General features: G+C 63.9%; 2 protein-coding genes across 3 annotated transcripts; both read left to right on the forward strand.

The window, feature by feature from the left end:
• The first annotated feature begins 309 nt into the window (after positions 1–309).
• On the forward strand, positions 310–14,239 carry EEF1D (eukaryotic translation elongation factor 1 delta). Of its 2 annotated transcripts, XM_049632808.1 has the most exons (9): positions 4,859–4,920; positions 6,637–7,721; positions 9,366–9,486; positions 9,839–9,910; positions 12,999–13,098; positions 13,176–13,276; positions 13,413–13,631; positions 13,827–14,021; positions 14,144–14,239. In XM_049632808.1, the coding sequence occupies exons 2-9, from the start codon at positions 6,637–6,639 to the stop codon at positions 14,180–14,182; spliced, it is 1,932 nt and encodes a 643-aa protein (XP_049488765.1). In that variant the 5' UTR covers positions 4,859–4,920; the 3' UTR covers positions 14,183–14,239. The 2 variants fall into 2 exon arrangements, with proteins under 2 accessions (XP_049488766.1, XP_049488765.1); XM_049632809.1 differs by lacking the exons at positions 4,859–4,920; positions 6,637–7,721 and adding an exon at positions 310–400.
• Positions 14,240–15,550: 1,311 nt separating this feature from the next.
• On the forward strand, positions 15,551–19,540 carry NAPRT (nicotinate phosphoribosyltransferase). Its single transcript, XM_049632811.1, is given in 14 exon segments — positions 15,551–15,802; positions 16,303–16,430; positions 16,511–16,593; positions 16,857–16,987; positions 17,101–17,216; positions 17,465–17,661; positions 17,743–17,883; positions 18,198–18,282; positions 18,381–18,461; positions 18,553–18,655; positions 18,733–18,773; positions 18,775–18,888; positions 19,029–19,136; positions 19,231–19,540. Coding segments are annotated over 14 exon segments (1,617 nt in total). The 5' UTR covers positions 15,551–15,576; the 3' UTR covers positions 19,294–19,540.
• Positions 19,541–20,283: the final 743 nt, after the last annotated feature.

A 20,283-nucleotide genomic window follows, 5' to 3' on the forward strand; every position in this document is an offset into this window, starting at 1 on the left:
CCCCCGTGCGTCGCCCAGCCCCGCCCCGCGCCGCGCCGCGCGCCGTCCGGCGCGTGCCGGCTCAGCAGCCCCGCCCCACCCCGGCGAGCCCACTGCACCGGTAGCGCAGGGGTGCGAACGAGCTGCCGTCCTGTTCGCGGCTGCTAGCTCCAGCTTCTCTGGGAAACTGCGAGCCCCGTGGTGACTCCCACTGGCTTCTGTCTTTGCAGCCGCGGGGAGCGTTGCGTCGCGCGGAGGGCTGTGACGGCCAGGCGGGACGTGCGCGGGAGCCGCTTCCCCTGCCGCGGCGCGTGGTGCATCCCTCTGCTTCATTTCCCGTGCGCGGCCGGGGCGACTCTCCCTTTCCTCCACCGTCGCACGCCACGAGCCCTCCTTCTTGGTCGCCGCGTCCTTGGCTGGCGTGAGTACCGCAGCCCGCGCCCGCAGGAGCGGCACGCGCCGCGGAGGGGCCGGGGCGGGGGCGGGGCGGGCGCCCGAGCCGGGGCGTTAGTGCGGCCGGGGTGCCGGCGTAGGGACGGTGGGACGAGCGCGGCGCTAGGGGCGGGCGCAGGGGGGCGGGGCGCGCGGGCCACGTGGCCGGCGGGACCCCGACTGCGGTCCCGGCGGGAAGGTGGCGGCCGGGAGGCCGGGGACCGCGTGGGCCCCTCGGTCTCGGTTGGTCCCGGTCCTGTAGCCCTTCTTTTGTCGGGCACGCGTCTGTTAAGCACCTGCTGCACGCTGGTTCTGGGCCAGCGGGACAGGCTCGGGCCCAGCCCTCGCGGAGCCTTGAGGGTTCGTGAGCGCGGGAAAGAATAAGGGAGTGACTGCTGAGTGACTGTTGAGTGACTCAGAAGAAATCCTTAGGGTTCTCGGAGTGCTCGGGAGTCCTGACTTGGATAAGGGTCCCGGCAGGAGGCGACGTTGAAGCCGGTCTCTGTAGGGGTGGGTGACGTCTTCCCGAGAAATGGGCACCGTGATTGGAAGGAAGAAAGGGGCCAAAGGAGTGGAGTGGGGTGGAGGCTTGCGTGAATGAAGGGCCACCCTTCAACAAGACAAATATTTGTCCGGCTAAGCTTTGGGGTGATCCCTGCCAGAAGGGGAACACCTCTTCAAATTGACTCTGGCGTGTATCTTCTCTGAGGGCTCAGGCTTGGCCCGGGGGCGGGGAGGGACACTCTCAGGACGCTTCTGCATGGGCAGCTCTGACACCCCAGCCTTCTCTGGGTACCCTGAGCCTGGCTGAGCCGCCAGTGAGCTGGCTCACATGGGATTCGAGCGTTCCTGTGCCCTGCCCTGTGAACAGGGAGTCCCAAGAAAGTGTCATCTTGCAGAGTGACTGGCACCCGAGCTGAGGCGCAGGCTTTTTCCGTCACCTCTATGGGGGCAGTCAGTGTTCTGGGCCTCATGCCAGTCCTGGGAAGAGCCTTTTACCGGCCAGAGACAACTGCCCTCTGGAGGATCCTGGTGCAGGGCCACCCCCTCCCCCTCAGCTTTGCCCCTGCGGAGCAGGGTGAGGCTGCCAGGGTTCGGCACAAGTGGGCAAATGTGCTTGAGCAGCGTTTCCGTGAAAGAAGTGTCCTTGCAGGGACGTGTGTGCGCGCGTTTGAAGATTGACCAGAAAAATACCTCCAGCAAGTTGTGCGTTGGTGTCGTCTTTTGGGGTTCCGCAGGCAGGAAATGCTGGCAAGCGTATTTGTTGAGCCTCCGCCCCGCACCAGTATTTTAAGGTGACAGGTGTGTGGTCAAAGCAGGTGGCAGCATGGCATTGAAGCTCTGTGCAGGCGATGGAGGGAGACACGGATCCCGGGCTCTTCGCCTCCCTGACTCGGGGGCCTCCCTTCTCCGCTCAGTCCTCCAGCTGTGTGAGGCCCGTGTGCACAGAAGGGTTGAGGAAGCACGTGCAGTCCTTGGAGTCACCCCGAGGGAAGGGGGCATAGGCCCGGCTGGTTAGGTTAGACGGATCTGGTAGGCTGTGGCATCTGAGGCGCGGACATCGTTGAGCCTGCCCCGGGGTGACCTAGGTAGCTGTGGTGTGAGCCTGGAATCTGAGGGCTTGGGGCCCCCTTTCTGCTGCCAGGACAAGCCGGTACTTCTAAGCGGGGCTGACATCAGGAGTCAGGTTGGGAAGCATGTGGGGCTGTGGAGTGCCCCCTGCAAGAGTCAGGTGGCATCACCCCCGTGCACGTGGAGACGCGCCGTTGGGTAAATTTACCCCTCCGTGTGCCTTCCCCCCGTGACTCACGGTTCCAGGTGTCACAGCGCTCTCAGACATCGCAGGTACGGCAGGCTTTGTCACGAGGAAGACGGAGCTGGCCTGCAGACCCCGCCCCCCATTCACCTCTGTGGGTTCCCCCTTCCCCTGGAAGGGGCGCAGACCTTTGCCCTCTGGGTGGACAACTGGGGGGCTGGTCCGGGGGTGTGGCCGTGATGGGGTGGTGTCCAGGGGAAGGTATTGTTGGAGGGCAGAGTCTGGCGAGGGGCCAGTTCCTCCCAGAAACCTACCCCATTCCGCTAGGCCCCAAGAGACTTACAGGCCCTGGCACCTTGTGGGCACAGTGCCGGGGGCCACATCCTCGCCTTCCGTCCAGCCAGGGGTGTGCTGTGGGGGCCGCTGCCAGGGCCGCTGTAAGACCTGCCCTCCCAGCTCACGTGCTTTGGAGCACGTCTCCACGGGGGTGCTGGGACCGGTTGCAGGGGAGGGGTCGTCTGTGGCCAGGACCAGCTCTCCTACATGGCTCACCTCACCACCGTCCCTGGTGGCTAGGTGGGGCATGGCCCCTGAGTACCCCCCCCCCCACCGTGGGCGAGGTCTCAGCCTGCCTGAGGCGCGGGGGCGAAGTCTTGGTCACGGGCAGCCCAGCTGGGCCCTGCAGTGAGCAAGCAAGTAGATGATGGCGGCAGGCAGGGACACCTGGGGCCCCCTCCTCCCGGGTCTTCGCTCTGCTGTTCTGGGGCCTTGTTCCTCATGCATCCCTGTTATGGAGCCAATGCTGTGTGTGTGGAGAGAGCACGGGAGAGAGAGGAGGGTCCCCACTCTGGCTGGAGGCTCGGATGTTCGTGTTCTCAACGGGGATCATTTAAACTCAGATTTGCTTTTCTACCAGAGAGAGGGGTTTTCAGTTCAGCAGGTCCTCGTGGGACGTGGAGCGCTCGGAGAGCGGGGAGATTGAGGCGGTAAAGGTGGGGGGCACTCTGCCGCCTGTCCTGGGAGATGGAGAGGCCGGGGGCAGGAGAACCCGGCTGCCTGGTCCTGCAGCAAGTGTCCCCGGAGTGCTGTTGGCCTGTCACCACACCGGCTTCACCGCCAGCAGGGCGGCTCACCGCCATGTGTGCAGGGCGGCTGCCCGGGGCCTGCTGTGTGCTCCTGGGGGGCAGCTCTCTGTCCTCGCGCCAGTGTCCTTGTGTCTGCCGCACCCGCGGGCACCTTGGACGTCCCTGTCAGTGACCTGGGGCAGACGCGGGGGCCAAGGGGCCTGGCTGGCAGATCTCTGGGTTCCGGTGAGTGAGCAGCTGGGGGGGCTCCCGGTGCAGGGCGGGCAGGGCTGTCCGCCGTGCCCTGCAGGCTTTCTCAGAGATGGCTTCGTCTGCGTGTGGCTTCCTCGGCTCCTGGACTGCTACCTCTGTTGGAGTTGGGGCGGGGCACTTAGTGTTTCTGGCCCGTTTTCCCATCTGTGAAGGGACTGAAAGCCCTGTCCTTCTGTGAACACCGTGGGGGCTTTGTGTCTTTGTTCACGTGTGGAGCGGTGGCGGCTCCCTGCCCCAGCGTGGGCTCCAGGGCTGCTGGGCCCCATGGATGGTCCTGGTTGTCTCGTGCCTTGTCCGGCAGCCCTGGACTTAGGGCAGCACGACAGCGGGGCCAGGTAGGGATCCCGTCGACAGCTGCACGTGGCGGTGGGGGCACTGAGTGCTGGCTCCTCTCCCCCCAGAGGGCTCGTGCTGGAGTGTGGAGCGGGTGGGAGCGGTGCTCAGATGGGCTTGCCCAGTCCAGCTAGTGCGAACCGTAGGAACTGCTCATTTTGTGGGGCGGGGGGGGGGGGGGGCTGTCCCGAGTGGGTGGACTTGGTCGCCTTAGGGGATTTGGGTGGTGGGTCTTTGGTGCTCATCTTCAGTTTGCTCGGCCAAACCTCGTGCCACCTTTCCAAGCACCTTCTGCAAAGACCTTCCAGCCGCTGTGCTGCCCTGACTGCCTCTAACCTTGCTGCTTTCTCTTCATGCCATCCTAGGAGACCAGAGGGAAAGTAAGTACCCACCTGTCCCGTGCCCGGTGTTCCCTTCACCTCAGCCAGGGAGCCCTTGGCCCACAGCGTACGAGGCATCCCGGCGCCTGTGCGGGGCCCGGCTTGGCCAGGCCGCCAGGCCTAACTTTCCTTGTCTGCAACACAAAGGAGTTGGCTTTGCTGTCGTTGGGCTTTGATCCTGCCAGGCAGGGCAGCGCGTGGGTGTCTCAGTGCATCCCTGGGTTGAGCCAGGTTGTGCCTGTGGTGGGGGGCACTCCCCGAGCAGGCCGGGGCTGGCGTGCTGGCCCTCCCCTCTGGGCAGAGGACACCGGGGACACCCCCTGCCACAGGCCACGCCCCTGTTCTTGAGAAATCTTCAGAAGCAGTCTCTCCCCGCCTCCCCCCAGGTGTGGCCCCCAGAGCTCTGAGCAGGGCCTGATCTGATGTCAGGAGACAAGGACAGCCTTTAGGCCAGTAGGTTCCAACAGGACTTCACCAGTGGGGCGTCAGCCTAGTGGAGCTCAAGGGGCTGAACCAAGCGAGCCCTGGGCTCCTCTGCTGAGGGTCTGCTGGGGGCTCGTTGCCAGAAAGTTTGAAGGGGGGACAAGCCCTGCCTGATTGGCCTGCAGTCCCCTCAGGGACAGTGGGTGATGTCACAATGCCTTGCCTCTTGAGCACACGCTCCCCGCCTCTCACCACTGCCTCTGTTGTCAGCCTGGCCTTGGTAAGGACTGCTGCCGGCCTGGGGAGGAAGGCACAAGGGGGCGTCCCAGGGGTCTCTCCAGGCCTGGGGCTTCCGTCCTGTGGCTTGTGCCATTAGAGGCCCCCAACACGTCCCTTCACAGTTCAAGGGGGAATCTTCCCCCACGTCTTGAGTGGACGCGGCGCTTACACAGCCGGCATGTCCCACGGGGTCATTAGAATCAGGTTTCAGTTTTGTTTCGGGGTGTCAGGAAAGGGATGTCGATGCTGCTGCAGGTGACGGGAAAGGTTTGCCGCCTTCCCTCTGGAGACCTGGTCTCCTGGAGACAGGGCCCAGCAGGTGCGTCCCCCCACGTAGGCTACTGACTGACCCTGCAGAAGCTGGGATGGTCCTGGGTGTTGGTCATCTGGCGTGGGCGCTTCTGCTTTGAGGAGCAGGGGCCAGAGTCCAGCCTGTGTCCGGACAGGATCTCTGCCAGCTACAGCCATTCCTCTAGAACAGGCCTGTGGAGTGTGAGCTCAGACCACTGGGCACGTCTTAAGAGCAGACTGGCTACTGGGGCTTTCTGGGCTTGAGCCGTTTCTGGCCAGAGGCTGCAGAGGCGGTGGCAGTGGTGGCCCAGACTCCTCTATTCAGATGACCGTGGTCTCCAGACTGGAGGGGACACCACCTCTATTGAAGAGGCTGAGGTTCTCGGCAAGGGTTTGTCCACAGTGGCAGATGGGACACACAGTTCCCCACCTGCCTCCCTCTGTTCTAGGGATGGGGCCCCTCACATCAAATGGTTCTGTGACTAGAGGCGGGTGCCCTAATGACCCCGGGGCCCAGAGTTTACCACGTGGTCCCTCCTGTATTGCGGGTGCGCCCAGAGGTGGCTGTGGCTGACCCGGAGCCTGCTTCTCACTTGCTGCCTGAGCCGCCAGGCTCCTTCTCTTCCGGATGGTCACTAGCATCCTCCCTGTGTCTCCCCCAGCGTGGCCCCTGCAGGGCCGGGCCCCCCACCCTGTGCTCCCAGCTGCTCCCCGAGACACTAACCCTTGTCTGAGACCCTTGCCAGCTCCCCTTGGAGCATGCGCCGCTGCAGGCGGTGGTGTGGCTGCGGCAGGGGTATGCCGCCACGGGGCAAGGTCCCCGGGGTGGCCTGGCCGTGATGGGGCTGGCCTGGGAGACTGCCGCGTATACTTCTAGAAAGCGGAAGCACCAGTGCCTCAGGCAAGGTGGCCAGATTCAGCAAAGTCAAAGGACGTCCTGTTAAAATCCTAGATGAACGACCAATAACCCTTCAGTGTAAAGGTCTTAAATATTTCGTGGGACGTGTTTATTCTAAGAGTTATTTGTTGTTTATGTATCAGTCAAGTTATCTGGGTGTGGTGTGTATTTCATTTGGCAAACCCCTGTGGAGGCTCTATGGGAGAAGGCTTCTGTGGTTGAAGAAGTTTGGAAACCGTTCTCTAGACCCCTCTGGAGAGCCCGGGCTCATTAGGAAAGATTAGCTTTACAGCTAAAAGAACGCATACGTACGCACATGCATGCACGTAATTGCTTATTGCTTTACTGAGCTTCCCGTGGACTTGACTTCGGGTCCTTGCTTGTGTCTTCCTGGCACCCCCATCGGGGAGCACTCCCAGGCCCGGCCAGCCCTGAAAGTCAGGCTGAGGAGGGGGGCGGGGCGCCATCCCCATGGCCCGCGGTGTTGCAACTGCCTTCTTGTGCTTGCTTTTTAACGCTGTGCGGAAGATGAGGAGCGGGAGAGCCGCCTGTGCCCTGGAGACCGTCTGGGAGGACAAGCAGAAGTATGGGGAAGCCGAGCGGCGTTTCTACGAGCACGAGGCCACACGAGCCGCCGCCACCCAGCAGCTCCTGGCTGAAGCGCCAGCCGTGAACGGGCCTGGGCGGGAGGACGCCGAGGAGGCAGACGCCCCTGACAGCGGCAGCAGGAGCGACCCCAGGAGGAGCCACGACGGAAAGAAGCCTCTGCAGAAGAAAAGGAAGCGCTCACCAAAGAGCTGGTTCGGCCAGGCAGACCTGGCCCTCGTGGGCCTCTCGGCCGACCACGTGTGGCTGGACAAGCCAATGTTCGACCAGGCAGAGAGCTCCTATCGCCAGAGGCTGGCGGATGCGGCTGCCCAGGCGGCCCAGCGGGTTGCCCTGGTCCCCCGAGGCCCCTGCACCCACGGAAGCCAGGTGGCCTGCCACCATGTGACCTGGGGCATCTGGGTCAATAAGTCGTCCTTCGACCAGGCCGAGCGGGCGTTCGTGGAGCGGTCGCAGGCCTCGCTGTTGGCCGCGGAGGGGAGTGGCAGGCAGGGGGCTTCTGACACGGGCCAGCAGGCAGCTGCCCCCGATCTGGCTCTCGCCCGCCAGCCTGGCCCGCTGGCCAACGGCCAACCCCCGCTGGGCAGTCTGCAGGCGCTGGTGCAGGAGGTGTGGCTGGAGAAGCCCCAGTACGACGCGGCAGAGAGGGGCTTCTACGAGGCCATGTTCGACGGCCACCCTCCTGGGAAGGTGCGCCTGCAGGAGCGAGCCGGCCAGGCTGAGGGGGCCAGGCGGGGCCGCAGAGACCGGCGAGGCCGAAACGCCGTGGGAAGCAAACGGGTCGGGCCTCGGCGGGTTGACGGGGAGGCCTCCTCTGCCCTGCCCTACTGGTATCTCCTGCACAAAGATGCTGAGGCCCCCTGGCTCAGCAAGCCCACCTATGACAGCGCAGAGTGCCGCCATCATGCCGCAGAGGCCCTGCGAGTGGCCTGGCGCCTCGAAGCTGCATCCCTGGCTCACCGACCTGGTGCCCGGTCTGGCCCGACCGTGTCCAGCCTGAGACCCAAGTAGGAGAAACCTGCCGCGTGGGTTCCCGGCCCGGGCTTCCCTGGGCTGGGGCCCTGGCTGCTCTTCTCCCCACCCCCCCTCGCCCTGGCACGGCTCTCTCCCCAGCACTCCTGGACCCGGCTAAGTTGGATGCAGGAGTGGGTTGGGCAGAGGTAGCTTTCTGTTCCTGGGGCAGTGCAGCCTCCAGGGCCACCCCTTGGGGATCACAAGGTTTGGGGCTGTCGAGGGAGGAAAGGGGTTAGCACAGAGCAGACTGTGCTTGGGTAGGGTTTCCCTTTCTGCCGGGCAACTCCCGGTGCCCCTGGCTGTCGCAGGGCAGGGCAGGGCCAGTGTTAGAGGCTTCTGGCCCGAGCCCTGCTGGGGAAGACGCGGGAGCTGGCCCGTCCCTCCTGCCCCTTCTGTCCGTCCTCCCCTACCTCCCGTTCCACAGTCACCTCCAGGGAGCGGTGAGTGTCTCAGGCACACCAGCGTGTTGTCAGTCGAGTGGCCTATGTCTGAGGGACACCTACTGCATGAGGCTCACTTGCCTCCGGCCCCAGGATGCTTCCATGCAACACCGGTGTCTGGACGCCAGGATCTGGAGAAGGGCAGGGGGAGAGGCAGGCGGCCGGGCAAACTGCAAGCGTGGCAGCGGGAGGGTCCGGGGAGTGGGTGGCCGTGCGGAAGGCCGGGCCCGAGGGAGCGGTGCCACCCTGGGCCCCACATGCCCATCAGCAGCCTGTTAGCTCGGTGTGAGCGGCGGGGTGTGGGAACCCGTGTGCAGGAGCGTCCCCGTCAGCAGCCTAGGGTGAGTGTGGAGCCAAAAGTGTTCATGGTGGCCTGGCTGCATCTGATGGCTGTGTGGGGTGGGTGGAGGAGAGTCACGGGGCCCGGCTCCTTTCCTGACACCAGGGGCGCACTCGGTGTGGTCCAGTGATAGCCTGGGGCCCTTGGCACAGAGGATTGGTAAGATCGGGTCCGTTTCCGTCACCGTTGCTCAGGAACGGGAGGGGCCATGCCAGGTGGAGGGCGGTGGGCACAGCCGTGCGGCTCCCGCTCTAGAGCAGCAGTTCTCAAACTTCAGGTCTCTGGACCTCACACGGTTTTGGTGCTGTTGATTTTTGTCACGTTAGCAATTAAAATAGAAACGCGGTAGTTCTTCAGTCGTTGAATAAGAAGTCGATCACGCGTTAACATAACCACTTGTTCCTATGGGCAGCAGTGTTCCCAAGACAAAAAAATGCAGTGAGCAGAGCGGCCTTATTCGACATTTTTGCAAATCTTAGTGGCTTGTTTAACCAGGAGGCACCCGGTTTGTCACACTTTCTTCTGCACTCAGTCTGTTGGTGTGTATTGTCCGATGGACATAATTGTGCCTGGCACAAACGTGTAGTTGGACAGGGAGGACCCCGGGGACCCTCAGGGGCTCCTCACCACACTTTGAGAACCAAAGGGGCGGGAGCCGGGAGTTGGGGGGGTGCGGATTACAGACTTGGTTCAGGCAGTGCCAAGGCACCTGTGCTCCGACCTGGACCCCTCGTCACCTTGCACCCTTGGTGTCTGGGCCGTTGTGGGGCACTCACGCAGGCCAGGCCTGGGGCCTTAGGGCACGTACCCTCTCCTCCCAGCCACGCTGTCTCAGTCTCGCCTTCCCTTCCCAACAGGAAAATGGCTACAAACTTCCTAGCGCACGAGAAGATCTGGTTCGACAAGTTCAAATACGATGATGCAGAGAGGCAGTTCTATGAGCGGATGAACGGGCCCGTGGCTGGCTCCTCGCGCCAGGTGGGGGCTGCCCTCGGGGCACCGGGGGACTGTGCCAGCACGGGGTGGGGGCGGGCAGAGGCACGTTCGGCCCCAGCGGCTCTCCTCCAGGCGCTGGTGGTGGGGTCTTTGCGGGTGCGTCCCTGGATCTGCTCGAGATGGGACGGGGCACCTCCGCCGTGTCAGACCAGCAGGCACACCGGTGCCCATCAGGATGGGGTGTGGGCCTCGGGGCCGTTGTCATAGCTCCTTGCCATCCCACTGAGCCTTCGGTTCTGTTCAGCTCTTGCTGTCTGTGAGGGTTCGTTCCTTTTTTTCCGCTAAAATTGTTCTAACGAAAAGAAAAAAGCTGTTCTTTCTGCACTGTCTATAGGAGAACGGTGCCAGTGTGATCCTCCGTGACATTGCCAGAGCCAGAGAGAACATCCAGAAATCCCTGGCTGGGGTGAGTACCTGCAGGCCCGCATCGGCACTGCTGCCCTCCGGCCTGGCTGCATGCCTCCCAGCCGCCCCAGTATCCCGGTACCGCTGCGCTCATTTGGGCCTTAGGAGCACGGTTGGGGCGGGGCGTCCAGCACGGTGTTCCCGCCCCAGCAGGCTTCGGTGACTCAGACTGCCACAGGAGCCGATGGCATCCGTGCTGCTTCCCGGTGGTCACCCAGGACTCCCACCTGCCCTCACTCTGCCTGTTGCTGTGGCGCCATCCCCAGGCTGGGCCTGGAGGCCTCCTCCCCTGCTCTGCACTCTGTGTGGGGAGGAGTGGGAGAGGCCTTTTTCTCTTGCTTCCTAGGCCTTGCCTCCCTGGAGAGATGGGTTCACAGGATGGGAGTCCAAATGATAAAATTTGAGGCCCAGAGAGGGGCCGTCCAGCTGCGTTTGGCCCCCAGGTCCCAGATTGGGTCACAAGAGAGGAAAGCAGGTCCATGTTTAGCTTTGTCCCCAGCCTGGCTGGGCAGATGTCCCCAGGAGGAGACAGACCCGCTGCTCTGCCTTCTTAGCGAAGTCGAGACCTTGTCTTCTCTCTAGGACACATGATGTCCTGTCCTTGAGGGTCGAGGATCAAGCAGAGTTCTGCTCCTAGAGACTTCAGGAGAGAATCCTTTCCTTGGCTTTTCCAATTTTGAGAAGCCGCCCACATTCCTTGGCCTGTGGTTTCTAGCCATCAGAGAGTCCTGATTGATGGCTGTTTCTGTTACGTTTCCTTCTCCTCTCCCTCTTGGGTACACGGAGCCTGGTGACGACGCTGAGCCCACCCACATAATCCAGGAGGATTTCCCCACCTCCAGAGCCTCCGCTTCATCACGTGCAAAGTCCTTTTTGCCATTTAGGTCACCTTTTTACAGGCTTGGGGACGACTACGTGGGCACCCCTGCCTGCCCAGCTACTTTGGCTATACTGGCTCTTGGGCCATAGGCTGGACAGCTGTGGGGGGGAGGGTCCCTGCTTGGGCCAGGCAGCCGTGGGGAGGAGCTGGCGCCAGGTGCGTGGGGTGCCAACCCCCAGAAGGCCAGGGTGCCCAGTGGCACTGAGGTTTCTGGGCCACAGGAGCCCCCCCTCTGGCCCTCAGGGGGCCCTGGATGTGTTGGGGTCGACCTCTGGCTCCGGGTCTTGGGGAAACCATGTAGGCCCGCTGGGAGGACTTGGGGGAGCCCCTGTGTGCTGGGGGTGGCACCACTGGAGGCCAAAGCATCACAGACCAAGAGCTTAAATGGATTCCTTTCTCAGTCTGCAGGCTAGAAGTCCAAAGTCAAGGTGTGGGTAGGTTCTGAGGCCTCTCCTGGTTTTCCTTTGCCTTTACATTGTTTTTTGTGTGTTGTCTGTATCCAAACTTCGTTTTATAAGAACACCAGTCAGAATTCGGGCCACTCTCCCGACTTTGTTGTAACTGGATTAGCACCATAAAGACCCAGTTTCCAAACAAAAGCCCCTGTTCTGAGAGCGGCACGAAATTCAGAGGAGTATCGTTCAACTGCTAATGGACCGGGAAGGACCTTGCTGACCCGGGGACCTTGCTGACCCAGCCCCAACGCTTGGGTTTGGGCTCGATAGGGGTCAGCAGACACTGGGCCTTTGGAACCAAGGGGTTCCTGGGAACCGTGCATGCTGCCAGGGACAGGGTCGGAGATGGGGTTGGAAAGGTCTGGATTCCAAACCCTGGCATGTGGCACTGTCCTCTGAGGCTACTACGTGGCTGGCTCCTTGTGACCCACCGTCACAGGCTAGGATTAGGGTAGCCTAGGTCTGCCTTATTGAGGTTGGGGTTGGGAGGGGGTGCCTAGACTCCCTGGTGAACAGGAGGAGGATGGTCAGGGCCTCGAGGGAACAAGAAGGTCTGGATTTCATCCCTGTCTGATGGAAACTTTTGGAAAATCCTAGTGAGAACGGCATTGCAAGCTGGGGTGCTGAGGAAACAGGTGGAGAGGAGGCCATGTGGCCGCAGCCAAGGGTCGGGCGAGTCCAGCACGGGTCTCCTTTGGCAGGGAGGTGGGGGGGCTGGTTGGGTGTGGACACTCAAGTTGAGCTGAAAGGAGGGGAGTGGTGCCAGCCACCCCTGGTTCCAGTGCTCTGACCCCAGCTGCACAGCAGCATCCCGTTCCACCTTTGGCCAGCTCTACTAGGAGCCAGACAAGGGAGCTGCTGGGTCACAACGGGTAGCATTGCTCTCCGATCCCTGGGGCAAGGAAGCCAGGCACCTGTCTGCCTGTACTTCCTGGGGGTTTTTAGCTTGTCTGGGCTCCGGGGGTACATAGAACAGAGGAAGCCACGGGGCTCGTTCTGTGGCTGCTTGGCAGGTGGGCTCCGGGTCCAAGGTCTTCATAATTGGACACAGGGAGGGAGGGTAGGGACAGCGGCCCTCAGGGAAGGGCCAGGTACACTCCGTCCTCCTAGACCATTCTATCAGGGTGTGTAACTCGGGCGTGGACTGCGGCGCTGTGCTGAGGGGCTCCCTGGGTGGCACCGCTGGAGTTGGGTGATAGGGATTCCCGGTCAGGGAGGAACCAGAGGGAGGCTGGCAGGCAGGATGGGACCCCGGGTCGCTCAAGCCTTTCAAGGGCAGGCTTGGTGAGCCAAATGGCAGGTGCGTGGCCTGGGGGAGGCAGGGTACTGCGCACGGAGTGGCCGCCCCCTGTAACGAGCACTCCGGACTCCCAGTGGCTCCTCGGCTGCTCTCCCAGCCTGCTTCCAGTTCCCAGCTGCGCTGCTGGGCCCTGCTTTGTGGCCCAGGCCGCCCCTGGTGCTTCCTCCCACCCGACTGTGGCTGTGGGCTCCGCAGTAGCTCCGTGCTGGGGCTGCCCTGGGCCCTGTGCCTTCCGCTTGGCCAAGGACGTCACTCACTGCTCTCCTGCTTACAGGGCCTCCTCCCACCCTCGGGTGCAGTGTCACAGGTGGACCCAGTGGGCTGACAGGAGCTGCTTCCTAGTGTCCAGCAGTTTTCCCACCTTTCTCGGGGCCCTGATTCTCAGTAGCTGTGACTGGGGGGAACCCTGGAAGCAGGCAGGGGTGCAGAGTCTCACTCTCCCCCTGCCTTGCAGAGCTCAGGCCCTGGGGCCTCCAGCGGGCCGGGCGGAGATCACAGTGAGCTCGCCACCCGGATCGCCAGCCTGGAAGCGGAGAATCAGAGCCTGCGAGGCGGTGAGGCCCTGGGCCTAACGGGTGGGGCACCGCACCCAGTCCCCGCCGTCTGACCAGCGGCCCCTTTGCTCCTGCAGTGGTGCAAGGTCTGCAGCAGGCTGTCTCCAAGCTGGAGGCCCGGCTGAGCGCACTGGAGAAGAGCTCACCCACCCACCGGGCTGCAGCCCCACAGACCCAGGTGCGCGCCCTTCTCGGGCCCTTTGGGGAGGGGGTGGGGGGGGTGTTCCTGTCCCCCTCCCCGCCGCAGCCTCTTAACCAGGGCGCAGAGCTGGGGCCCCGGGGGCGGGGCCCTCAGCCTCCCTCTCCCACGGCAGCACGTGTCCCCTATGCGCCAAGTGGAGCCCCCTGCCGGCAAGGCGGCCACCGCCGCAGAGGATGACGAGGACGATGCCATCGACCTGTTTGGCAGCGATGACGAGGAGGACAAGGAGGCAGCCCGGCTTCGTGAGGAGAGGCTGCGGCAGTACGCGGAGAAGAAGGCGGGGCGGCCCGCGCTGGTGGCCAAATCTTCCATCCTCTTGGACGTCAAGCCTGTGAGTGACCCCGCCCCCGGGCTCGCGGTGGGCTCAGCGAGCTGGCCGGGTTCAGCCGAGAGGAGAGCTGCCTGCCCTCTGTGCCCTGGGGGGCGAGGGCGAAGGCGAGGGCGAGGGCAGGGGCCGGTGGGGGGGGGGGCACTCCCTGGGGTCTGCAGCCTCCTGACCCAGCCCCTCCACCCCTTGATCTCCCAGTGGGATGACGAGACAGACATGGCCCAGCTGGAGGCCTGCGTGCGCTCCATCCAGTTAGACGGGCTGACCTGGGGGGGCTCCAAGCTGGTGCCCGTGGGCTATGGCATCTGCAAGCTGCAGATTCAGTGTGTGGTAGAGGACGACAAGGTGGGGACGGACCTGCTGGAGGAGGAGATCACCAAGTTCGAGGAGCACGTGAGTGGCAGGCCCCCAAGGGAACCCCTGGCCTGGCAGGGTGCTGGAGTGGGTGGCTGGGTCTTCGGGAACCAAGGCCCCACGTGACCGCGGGCCTCCCTCCTCCTCCTCCTCCTCCTCAGGTGCAGAGTGTGGACATTGCTGCTTTCAACAAGATCTGAGCCCCAGCATCCGGCCGTGGGGTGTGGGGCCCTCAGCCATTAAAGACTGAGATTCCACTCTGGCTCCTGTCCTGGTCTGGGCCCGGTGGGTGGGCACATTCAGGGAGCAGCACTGCTACACCCCAGGCCTCAGACGTGGCCCGCACCTCGGTCGTGTCCCACGCAGGCCCCTACACCCAGGAGCCCACGGCGCCAGTGCCGTCCTCCCCCTCTTCGGTTTCTCCACGGCACTCTTTTCTTTTTTCAAGTGTGTTTATTTTGAGTGAGTGGGGCTGAGTAGGGGAGGGACAGAGGGAGGCAGAGAATCCCAATCAGGTTCCGTGCTGTCAGCATGGAGTCCAAACCCAAGAACCTGATAGATCATGACCTGAGCTGACATCAAAAGTTGGACACTTAACCAACTGAGTCTCCCAGGTGCCCCGTCTCTGTCGCATTTTGGTGTGTGACTGAACCCTGCCTGCCCTCTCCCCTCGCTTACAAGTGCCGCGAACGGTTCAAGCTATTGAGGCAGAAACAGCATGCGTGGCTCCTTCCTTGTATGGATTGCTGGCCCTCCGAGGCCCCCGAGGCATCTCTACTCTGCCTTCTCTGGGTTCCATTCCCAGCCAAGCTGTCCCCATGGGGGCTAAAGTGTCTGCCTGAAACTGTCCAGGAACAAAGGTCCCAGTGGCTGACCGGGCCCTGCTGCTGTGACTACATGGGCCCCCCAGGTCTGACCTGCGTGAAACCTGCCAGGCCTCCCACCACATCCAGGGACAAGCTGGGCTGCTTTCCTTAGATGCGGCCGATCCCTCCCTCGCTGGAGACCTGGACCCTGGACAGGCCCGTGGTTAATTCGTGCCCACTGTCCTGCGTGGGCAGTATTTGGGCCACTAGTGGCTTCTCTCCAGGACTGCTGGCCAGTGTGGCTGGAGAGCCCACCATCCTCACAGTTGGGGAGAAATGAATGGTGTGGGCTGTGGCCTGTCACGGCTGCTGTCCTCCAGGGTGCGGAGCCACAAGGGGAATGGACTGGCCCCCTTGATGGTGGGGACCCGGCAGGCTACCCGTTCACCCCCTTGCTCTTTGTCAGCACCCCACTGGTTCCCTAAGCCGTATGGTGTGGCACCACGTACGTGCCCAATTGGAGCAAATTCTAGAATCCCCTCTACCTGCTGCCCTGCTCTGGGCCTGGGCTGGTGCGCAGTTAACACCGCCACTTACCCCTCCGCGGGCTGGTGGGGTGGGATGGGGTGGGGGGAACCCCAGATCAGACCAGGCCCCAAGGGGAGGAGGGGCCCCTCCGCTGACCCGCCCCGCCCGTTTCCGCGGCGGGGGAGGGGAGGCTCCGGGCGTGGGGAGCGGCGTCACGTGGGCCAGGCGGGGCGCGGCCAGAGTCCGGGCCCGGGGGCAGAATGGCGGCGGAGCGGGACCCCGAGGCGAGCGCGGCGGCCCGGCCGCTGCTCACCGACCTCTACCAAGCCACCATGGCGCTGGGCTACTGGCGCGCGGGCCGGGCGCGGGACCAGGCCGAGTTCGAGCTCTACTTCCGCCGCTGCCCCTTCGGCGGCGCCTTCGCCCTGGCCGCGGGGCTGCGCGACTGCGTGCGCTTCCTGCGAACCTTCCGCCTGCGGGACGCAGGTAGTAGCCCCGCCGTTCCCGGCCGCCCCCCCACGACCCCGCCAGGACGCCCCCCACTTGATGAGCTGTCCCCGCCAGGACAACCCACCTCCTCGGGCCCCAGCGAGCCCCCCACGACCCGCAGGGCCACCTGCTACCTAGATGACCCGCCCTTGCCAGGACACCCCACCCCGGCCAGGCGAGCCCCCACACCCCCAGGACACCTGCCACCTAGATAGACCAACCCCGCCAGGACAGTTTCCCACCCCACCCCACCCCCAACTCCCGACCTGGCGAGTCCCCGACCCCTCCAGGCCACCTGCCGCCTAAGCCAGCTCCCCCCGCCCCGCCCCAGGCCTGATGAGTCCCGGACAAGACTCTCGCCTGACGAGAGTCTTCCATGGCCCAACAAAGGCCCCCCAAAACCCCCTACAGGCCCCTTTCTTTACCGCGGTCCCAGCCCCGACGAGTCCCCACGGCCTGCGCTGGCTCCAGCCCACGAGGGCCTCTGTCACCCCCAGACGTGCAGTTTCTGGCCTCGGTGCTGCCCTCCGACACGGATCCCGCATTCTTCGAGCACCTTCGTACCCTCGACTGCTCCGGTGTGACGGTGCGGGCCCTGCCCGAAGGCTCCCTCGCCTTCCCCAGCGTGAGTGCAGGGTGAGCGGGGGCAGAGGGGCGCGGGACCGAGCGGGTCGGGCGGCGCCCAGCTGACCACCCTCCCCGCAGGTGCCGTTGCTACAGGTGTCAGGGCCACTCCTGGTGGTGCAACTGCTGGAGACGCCACTTCTCTGCCTCGTCAGCTACGCCAGGTGCGGGGGGGGGGGGGCCCGCCGGCCGGAGGAGCCCGGGGAAGGCAGGGCCCCGGGAGAAAGAGCGGCGACTTCCGGGGGGGCGGGCCTTTGGGAGGGGCGTGGCTCCGTGGGTGGGGTGGGGCCCCTAGGCTCTGTGGGTGGAGCGCAGGGCCCTGGAGAGCGGCTTCCGGCTCCCACTGTGGAGGGCCTCAAAGAGGGCCGGGGTTCGCTGTGACTTCCGGACCCTCACCGCAGGTCCCCTGCTCCTTTGCCCCCCACAGCCTCATCGCCACCAACGCTGCGCGGCTTCGCCTGATCGCGGGTCCGACGAAGCGGTTGTTGGAGATGGGGCTGCGGCGAGCTCAGGGCCCCGATGGAGGTCTTACGGCCTCCACCTACAGTTACCTGGGCGGTAAGAGCCCAAGGAGGGAGACAGGGATCAGGGAAGGAGGAGGCCTGCCAGAAGCCCTCTAGCCAAGTCTGACGCCCGACTGACGCCCCCCGCCCTCCTGGCCCGTGATGCAGGCTTCGATGGCAGCAGCAACGTGCTCGCAGGACAGCTGCGGGGCGTGCCCCTGGCTGGAACCTTGGCTCACTCTTTCGTCACTTCGTTTTCGGGCGCTGAGGTGCCCCCTGACCCGGTTAGCATCCCTCTCTCCTCCGCTGCCCTCCAGAGGGCAGTCCCCGAAGCCAGTCCTTGCCCAGGGGAAGGAGGGACTGCCATGCCCCGCCCATCTGAGCCACCCTAGCAGGTAGCTGCAGTCCTGCGCTCAGAAGCTGGCAGATGGTGGCAGGCATTACCCCTGCTTAGACCTCAGCCTGGGGGAACCAGCCCTCACCCTGCTCATGCACTAAGGGTTGTCCATCCTTCGCTGACCCGTTTCCATAGATGTTGGCTCCAGCTGCCAGTCAGGGCCCCAGGGTAGACCTGGCTGCATGTGTGGAGGCATGGCTGGAACGCGTGTGTGCCCATCTGGGGCTAGGGGTGCAGGAGCCCCACCGGGGGGAGCGGGCAGCCTTCGTGGCCTATGCCCTGGCTTTCCCCCGGGCCTTCCAGGGCCTGCTGGACACCTACAGTGTGCAGAGGTGAGGCCCAGGCACCCCCCTGGGTGGGCTCTGCCTGAACACCTATGGCCCCTCCACCAACCCTTCTCATCTTGCTGGCAGGAGTGGTCTTCCTAACTTTCTGGCAGTAGCCTTAGCCTTGGGGGAGCTGGGCTACCGAGCCGTGGGCATAAGATTGGACAGCGGTGACCTTCTGCAGCAGGCCCAGGAGATTCGTAGGGTCTTCAGGACCGTTTCGGCCCAGTGAGTCCCCTGGGAGGGGTTGTGCCTGCTGAGAGACCCTGTTGGGGGCAGGAGTGTTGGGATGGGGCAGAGGGAGGGAGGGATTTGCTCCTCCCAAATTGAGGAGCTCTGATCTGGCGGCTACCACAGTGGAGACATCGGGGCTCTGGGGGGAGGTCGGGGGAGTGGTTCACCCAGGGGCTTATAAGCAGAAGGGAGAGCCCATGTGGCTGAGGCCAAATTCTCAGGTGGGGAGGGTGGGGGGAGGTGCATAACTGAGAATGGAGAATGACCAGGTGAGGCAGGAGCACCTGAGGGCCGTCCACCCGTCACAGGTTCCAGATGCCCTGGTTGGAATCAGTCCCCATCGCCGTCAGCAACAACATTGACGAGGAAGAGCTGGCCCGGCTGGCCCAGGAGGTGGCGGGCAGTGGGGAGCAGGGGCAGGGGTGGTTAGGAGGGCTCTGGGCCTGCAGATGTCAACCAAGCTCAGTGCCACCTTGTCCCTCCTCCTCCAGGGCAGTGAGGTGAACGTCATTGGCATCGGCACGACCGTGGTCACCTGCCCCCTCCAGCCTTCCCTGGGCTGCGTCTATAAGGTCAAGACAGGGTCTGGGGTCCAGTGGAGTGGGCCAGAGGGGACATGGGTTTGGGGGGAGATTCCCATGGTCCCAGCACTTGTCTCTGCAGCTGGTGTCTGTGGGAGGTCAGCCCCGAATGAAGCTGACTGAGGACCCCGAGAAACAGACACTGCCTGGGAGCAAGGCCGCTTTCCGGCTCCTGGGCTCCGATGGTGAGGCCCCTCCCACTCCCCACGGCCCTCCTCCTCGAGTCCCCAGGCCCCCCACTTTATTCCTGCTGCACACACAGGGTCTCTGCTGATGGATGTGCTGCAGCTGGCAGAGGAACCACCCCCCCCAGCCTGGCCAGGAGCTGAGGGTCTGGCCTCGAGGGGCCCAGGAAGCCTGTATTGTGAGGCCTGCCCACGTGGAGCCCCTGCTGAGACTCTGCATTCAGCAGGGACAGGTAACTGCCTCTACCTGCTCCCTCAGTCTGCACGATGAGCCTGAACTGAACCCTGGCACCTGATCCTGCCCCAGCCTCTCCCTTCCCGCTCCCCCAGCTTCATGGGCCTCTCTCACCTCTCCCCTTCCCTCTCCCCGCAGCTGTGTGGGCCTCTCCCATCTCTGGCTGAATCTAGAGCCTTTGCCCAGCTGTCCCTGGGTCGCCTGAACCCTGAGCACAAGCGGCTGGAACAGCCCGCACCATACCAGGTAGATAGATGCCCGCCCCCCCACATCATTGTCCCTTTGCCTTGTGTGCCCTCTGTCCCTACAGCCACCCGTCCATTCTCTCTTTTCCCTGTAGGTGGCGCTGTCTGATGGGCTACAGGCCCTGGTGGACCGACTGAGTACAGGAGGGTCCTCTTGAGAACTGTGGTGGAGACTGCCTGGAATCAACATGAGTCACTCACTGTCCTGCACAACTTGTCCCGTGTCATTTCTTCACTCAGCCTGCCACTCACTTGACCCCCAGGGCCTCCAAGGGTGGGTTGGAGTCTGGGGTCAGAGCACGGGTTCATGCTCCCAGGGGAGGCCCAGGCTCTGCCAGGGTGGGGAGGCTGTCCTGTGCTGAGGTCTGAAGGTCGCAAGGAGTTAGGCCAAGGCTGGGGAGTGTCCAGGGCTTGGGAAGCTGGACTGTGGGGGGGACAAGGCTATGGGGAAAGGGAGGCTTTGGTGCCCACCCAAGAGTTGTTGGAGTTGCTGCAGGCAACTAGGGAGGGGGAGCCACAGGGCAGGGACGGGTGCCAGAAAGAGGGTCTTATATCCAGGCACGGCCCCAGACTCCCCTGCCAACCAAGGTCCCCACCCCGGAGAAGTCAGCAGGGCACCCCAGCTTCCAAAGCCAAAGAAGTGCAGGTGTCCCAGGCCACCGCTGTGGCCAGGCCTGCAGGACTCTGCCACTGGGGACGCTGGGCTCACGGGCTGCACCCAGCCGGCTCTCTCCAGGCCCTGGCATCTGTCACAGGGTCAGCAGGGCCTGGGCCCCAGGGGAGCCGGCTCCTGATGCAGCAGCCTTGCAGAGAGAAAGGCTCAGGGGTGCACATGAGAGCCCGTGAAGAGATTCAGGGTGCTGGGCTGGCCTTGCCTCATGCACACGAAGCTGGTCAGGCTTCTGGCAGCTTTGGCAACTTGCGTTCCGGAGAAACCACTCACGAGAGACGTTCTAGGCTCTGGGGGATGTAGGGCAGGGGTGCCGGGCGCCTCTGATTGGTCCGGCACAAGGTGGCAAAGGCAGGTGAGGGCGTGTGGAGGGGAGCGGGCTTCCCGGGGGTGCTTCCTAGAACACTTCCGCCTCTCCAGGTATCTGACCAGACTGGCTTTTCTGGATCCCTAAGCTCAGGGCAGTGCCCATGTCACT

Source organism: Panthera uncia, chromosome F2 (assembly GCF_023721935.1).
Source record: "Panthera uncia isolate 11264 chromosome F2, Puncia_PCG_1.0, whole genome shotgun sequence".
NCBI classification, from domain to species: Eukaryota; Metazoa; Chordata; class Mammalia; order Carnivora; family Felidae; genus Panthera; species Panthera uncia.